General features: G+C 32.7%; 2 protein-coding genes across 2 annotated transcripts; both read right to left on the bottom strand.

Annotated features, from left to right (window-relative positions):
• Positions 1 to 134: 134 nt before the first annotated feature.
• On the bottom strand, positions 135 to 1,193 carry LOC129793413 (nurim homolog). The gene has a single exon (XM_055833416.1). It carries the CDS (start codon positions 1,098 to 1,100, stop codon positions 330 to 332), a length of 771 nt encoding a protein of 256 aa, XP_055689391.1. The 5' UTR covers positions 1,101 to 1,193; the 3' UTR covers positions 135 to 329.
• A 257-nt stretch (positions 1,194 to 1,450) lies between these two features.
• LOC129793404 (uncharacterized) lies at positions 1,451 to 5,774 on the bottom strand. Its single transcript, XM_055833404.1, has 4 exons — positions 5,463 to 5,774; positions 2,587 to 2,707; positions 1,834 to 2,523; positions 1,451 to 1,765 (listed from the first exon to the last, which is right to left on the bottom strand). The coding sequence occupies exons 1-4, from the start codon at positions 5,465 to 5,467 to the stop codon at positions 1,550 to 1,552; spliced, it is 1,032 nt and encodes a 343-aa protein (XP_055689379.1). The 5' UTR covers positions 5,468 to 5,774; the 3' UTR covers positions 1,451 to 1,549.
• Positions 5,775 to 6,000: the final 226 nt, after the last annotated feature.

Raw genomic sequence — 6,000 nt, forward strand, 5'->3', positions numbered from 1 at the left:
TTTAATTTATCAAATAAAACCTTACAAGACCTAAATATTACCTTTGTTTTTTTTTTTAAATTGTTTTCTGATTTAATTATTTTTCTATTTGGAAGTTTATTCTAAATTAATGTAAAACTATTGATATTATACGATTGTGGTACAAATTAGTTTTTATTTAAGAAAGATAACATGTTCTCCGATTGAACCCATCAATTTTTTTTAAACTTTGTTCCAAGAGATAAGTTTTTTCTGGTACATACTTAAGAGCTTTTATCGTAATTTTATTATAAGCCAGAATTATTTATTATTCACACTGAATAATGGTTAGAGGTAATAAATTGAAAGAATTAAATTTGAATTTTGAGATTGAGTTCATACTTCTTTCTGGAAAATTGACTTCTGTGATACTGCAAATCCTGAGCATTAGGATTCCAAGCCAGATACATGTAAAGAGTCATCAGGACATTCAATACCAAACGATCCAGTGTCAGAATATTCACTACCCAAAGAATGATTGTGATGCAGATGAAAGATGGGTGGCGTACATGTCCATATAAACGTCTTAATTCAATTGCTTTGTAGAGTAGCGGAGGGGCCAGATTATTTGCTTCATGGTAAATCTGTTTGGCTCCGAGAATTTCCAGCAAATCCATTATCAAGGAACCACCGTAGATGATAATCCAAGCGAATGCATGAATGAGAACGAAAAGCCACCACAAACGGGTGTCTCGTGCAACGTCCACTCGCCAAATAATTAACCCTGGAGCAGTAACCCAATATTTGATGAGCACCATTAATGTTGATGAGCTAATGAGACAGTAAATCGTCCGGTGGCAGGTGGATAATCCACGTCGGTGAAAAAATGTCTTAATAGCTTCAGTCTTCATGAGACTGTGCGGCAAGATGAATAGAGTCAGTAGCAGAAGATCAGCCACAACTGTGCTTATAATTTCATGAGTTAGAGTGGCATTGTCCAGGAAGTTGTAAAACCACACCTTTTCAACTTTTACTTCCTGTGGCATAGAGAGAAATAGTACGAGTTTGTATATAGCTAGAAAAGTCGCTACACAGGAACCACCAGCCAGGAAAAATGGAAAAATCTTATGTAGAGCACTCATTTTACACAAAATAATTTATTCCACTTTTCTGTTTACTTTCTGTTTTCGTATCCACACCAAAAATATAATCAGAACTGTCTTTTGTATACGCATCTTTTTGTATTATTCGGATCGTCACGTGACATAGCGATATTATTCAAGGGACATAAATTAAATACAATAAATCAATATCGAAATGGATTGGTTTTTTAAAAAAATATCTTTTTATTTTTAATTAATTATTAGTATTTAAATTCAAAATAATTGTGGATAAACCTCATGCAAGAGCAGAGAAAAATCATACAAATACTCATAAATAGTATTATGCTGAATGCTAAACCATGTAAAGTGAAATAAAGCCATTCAAAACATTTTCGAAGTAATTCCTAAAATTTATTTTACGACACATAACAGAAGTAGGTTTATGAACAATAAATTAGATTAGGTGATTGTTATGCATTGTAGTAACACTACTTCCTTTCATAGCTATACTCATCTTCCTCATCATCATCATATCGTGCCGTCGTTGAAGTAGCTTGAGGTTGGTTGGAGTATGCATGTGGTCTCCTCTGCTGCAGAGATATATTAATTTCTTCTGGAGATCGGAAGACAGTATTATGAACCGAAGAAGATGGTGGTCGATAAGGCTGTGGTGGAGGGGATGTTACTTTGCGAATAGTTTGAATCTACAAAAAAAATTATATATATATATATTTTTTTTATGAAATAATTTTTAGATCCTCTTATATTTTACTAAGGGTTGTCTTGAGTAATGAATCTGTTGTGGTGCTTCACGCTCTCGTTCAGGGAATACACGTTCATTGTAGTAATCCTGTCGTTCGTCCTGGTAGATTTCATCTGGGTAATATCGCTCCGAGTAGCGAAGGGTAACATTTGGACGGGTTTGGTGTTCCTCCATATTAATTGGCTTATATAGATATTCATTGACAAAGTGATATTTTGTCGATTGTTCGCAAATATTATCCGCAGAAGCAGGCATACAGATTAGGTGGACTTGATGGAATGTGAACCCCTCTGGGCAAATCCATGAGTGTCTGGCATTGTCCTGACAATAGTGGAAAACTTCACAACCTAGCGTTTCATCGGCGTAGTAACCGGTTAGACGTCCACTACATTTAAATGATGATTTTTCAAGTAGAAGCGATAGGCGATCAGGTTCTTCACTCTCTAGCTCTTCCTCCAAAAGTTTCTGCTTCTGTTTATCTAGCTTTTTATAAATTTTCTGTTGCTGTTGTGACGGTGGATGTGGGTGTGGGTTGGGTTGTGGAGAGGTCCTCCTTTGCTGTTGTGCAGTATACAATAAATGCGGTGATTGTGTTACAGTCTGTTGAACTGGTTGTTGATGATCCTCAACTTCATCACTATAATCATATGGCCTCAAACGATATTGAATACTAGCTGGCGACGGAGACAAGTCAACGGTCTAACAAAAAATGTTAACATCATATAATTTACATTAATAAAAAGTAATAATAACAATCATCACCTCTTCTTCCTCCTCAACTGTACTATCGTCGTCTGTTTCAACTTCTGGCAGTGAAAATTGCTGTTGACACTGCACCACAGAGGCCAAGATTAAGGTCGTCACAGCTCCATAAATCCAAATACTTTCCATATGTTTAAAAAATACATATATATCAAATTAGTAATCCATCACATATTCTTAGCTAATTTAATAATTACAATAATTGTTACAACATAAAAATTTTAAGTCATACTCATATGATTTTTAAATTACTCATCTTGAAAACTCACAATCCTAATACCTTCATCTTCTTTTTATTGACACAGTTTTTATTTATTAAATCTCTGCATCAACTTTAAAAATAACTCAAGCATAACACGACGCTATTGGAAAGTGATAACGCATAGTCAGGTGAATTTAGAGGTATATGCATGCATGTACTGTTGATTTTATTGGGCATTTGGAGATTCTTGTAATATCTTAGTTCTATTGAGTCACATTCGATTACTTAAAAAAACGCTATAATTTCAAATCTGACATGAACTTTGTGTAACGTATCAAGGAGCTAGCGGCTATCCGCAAGGGCAAAATTTTTCTTTTTGGGGTCAAAACGATAAAGACTTCTTATTTGGAAGTTAATGTAGAAAATTAAATAATAATAGGACAAAAAATCTTTTTTTTTTTTTGAAAATAAAATAAAGTATTCAACATTATAAATACAGTGGGACCCCAGTACAACGACCACTTGGTTGAGCTACTCTCGCGCATTGAAAATAATGAGTGTGAAGAGTATATCCGAGTGGTCGTTGTACTGGGGTCCCACTGTACACAGTAGCTAGAAAACTGAAATTTTAATAATTAATTGATTAATTTCATCTTTGTAAAATGATCATGAACCTGAGATATCCTTATCTCTCAACGTAGATAAACTAGATTACTCTTAGTCACTCATTGTAGCAAGAGTGAGAGCTATCTCGCGAATCTGGCCGTTTTTCGCTTCGTTTTTGTATTAAATTGAAACATATCTTTTACTTTCACTTTTTCTTATTATATACTAGCTCGCACTTCAAGTGCACGCAAGAATATTTTCCCACTTATTGAATGCCGTAAATTGTGCATTGCGAACTCTCTTGTATGTAAGTTCATCCAAAAAAGACAGGTGTAAAACGGATGCTGTGAGCCAGTTTATTTACGCAACACTAGTCAGCACATATAGCTGTTGAAACTGTTGAAAAATAAGTTGGCATAAGAACAGGATATCTGAGTATTTCTTGTGTAATATCAAAAATGAAAATGTTGAAGGTACCTTTACTTTATTTCAAAAGGAAACCAGCTGGGAAATCTTCAGATCTGAGAGATTCCGTGCATTGTATGTAGATGACTTATCATATTTTAATGATTAGGTATCCTTACATTAATTGTGGCAGGTATTTCTTATCTGTTTTGTAATTTAACTGGCAAAAAATTCTAGCATCATGAATTAAATAGAGTTCTCTTAAGGATTAAGGTCTTAACAATCACGTCTAAATGAAATCTTATCAAAAATACTCTTTAAATGAAATAGTTTAAGGATACAGTTATACCGCGTATAATCATCTTTGTTAAACTTGTCTCACCCATTAATTTTATGCGTAAAAAGGCTTTAACCGAAAGATGATTAAGCGCGGTATGACTGTACTGCACATATCTTTATTAACATACTTATTTTTGCCCTCAAGCCATTAATTAAATATCAAAGCAGGTATTCGTTGATAATTTCGAGACAACTTCATTTTATGTTGGAGGGAGTGTGTTACAAATTATGTTTTTTTAGGGTAAAATATGTAGCTTGAAAAGTATAACACAAAATTATCACAGAAGAAACATTATGTGTATGTTACTCCATCAGTATTAGGAGATCTGAGAGAGGTTGCTCCAATGCATTGACACATGGTGTTTCTACCTTACATAAAATCTAGTTTTTCAATTTTGGAGTAAAATATATAACTTAAAAGAGATTGTTAAACAGTTGTTTGATTAAAAGAATTGGTATTTCACAAAAGTTGTAGGTAATATCAAGTTATTTTGTGTTCACAGATATTCCAATGATCTAACTAATATTGAAACATTTGCTTTAGGGGTCCTGGTGTTTTAAATACATGGGAATTATATTCAACTGATTAACATGAATTTCCAAGATAAATTAACGTTAAAGTCCGGAAGACAACTTGATACACTTTTGTTAAAATTATATCTAATTGTTTCGTTTTTGATTTCGTTAGTGCCTTTAATTACTAATTAACTGGCAACTTTTTCTCAAAATATAAATTTTCAACGGAAATAATAAAATGTGAATAACACAAAATTTACATTTTTGAACTTTCGAAAATTAACCCAGATTTGACCATGATTTTTTTTTTTCAAATTTTCGCGAAGTTTTTTTTTTTTTTTATTTGTATGTTTGAACTTACGTTCTTTAAAAAAATTCTTGAGATTTCACAAAATTTAAAAACTTTCTTGAAAACTTTCATTCTACTACTATTATACACTCAAAGTCAGCAAAGAAAATTTTCAGATTGCACTAAATATAGTAAGTACAATGGTAACCATTGAATGGTCAAACTTGGGTTAACAAAACACAAGTTGGAATACCAACTTCTATAACGTATGCGCATTATCTCTGTAGCTTCGCGTCTCATTATGCATATTTTAACTTAAAAATCTGGCTACATAATACAAACAGCATACACACTATTAAATTGCAAGAAATTTATTTGGAGTCTCTTTTATGAATAACTATGCATAAAATGGTAATTTTAATGCTCTTTAGCACTGTATCTGCTAAATTTTTGCTTTTCATCATTATTTAAAAAGCTTTGATTAATTTGGGTATGTTTGCACAAAAGAAAAGAAATTACCGCATTTTTGATGATTTTCAAGTATCAATCTAATAACACAATCACTCGGTGAAAATGTACACCTCTAACGATCACTTTTTTTATTCACTTTTCTAATACTTTCTTCCACTTTATAAATTATACACACTCTAAATTTTTTTTGTAAAACACTCCGATTTGTGTCCTTCGTTTCAATCGTGTAGAATAATAGAAATATGCAAGAGAAAATATCACCATAGAAAATTACAAATCGGAGTAAAATAAAATTTCTGTATCTTTCACACGGTGTGTTGGACTTAATGTGACTGAGCAACTTTCTATCACAGCATTGAGCTTTTATACCTCGAAGAGCCCCCACAATATGTACGAAGCAAGAGAAGTGAGAAAAATCGAATCAGTTGGATGCCAATTTGAGAGATCAACCAATCGTGACAAAATCTGGACTGGAGAGGAACCACTAAAAGTACCTCACCAGGAAACCTTAGTGAGGATAATAAAATCTTTATATAGGTATTTTATTTAGGGTGAAAAACCTGTATGAATTTTCTTAAGATTATAT

Source organism: Lutzomyia longipalpis, chromosome 3 (genome assembly GCF_024334085.1).
Source record: "Lutzomyia longipalpis isolate SR_M1_2022 chromosome 3, ASM2433408v1".
Taxonomy (NCBI): Eukaryota; Metazoa; Arthropoda; class Insecta; order Diptera; family Psychodidae; genus Lutzomyia; species Lutzomyia longipalpis.

Coding starts and splice junctions, on each gene's coding strand:
- LOC129793413 (XM_055833416.1), bottom strand. CDS start 1,100: ATGAGTGCTCTACATAAGATTTTTCCATTTTTCCTGGCTGGTGGTTCC.
- LOC129793404 (XM_055833404.1), bottom strand. Junction 2,524..2,586: donor CAGTTGAGGAGGAAGAAGAG/GTGATGATTGTT, acceptor ATTTTTTGTTAG/ACCGTTGACTTGTCTCCGTC. Junction 1,766..1,833: donor ATTACTCAAGACAACCCTTA/GTAAAATATAAG, acceptor TTTTTTTTGTAG/ATTCAAACTATTCGCAAAGT.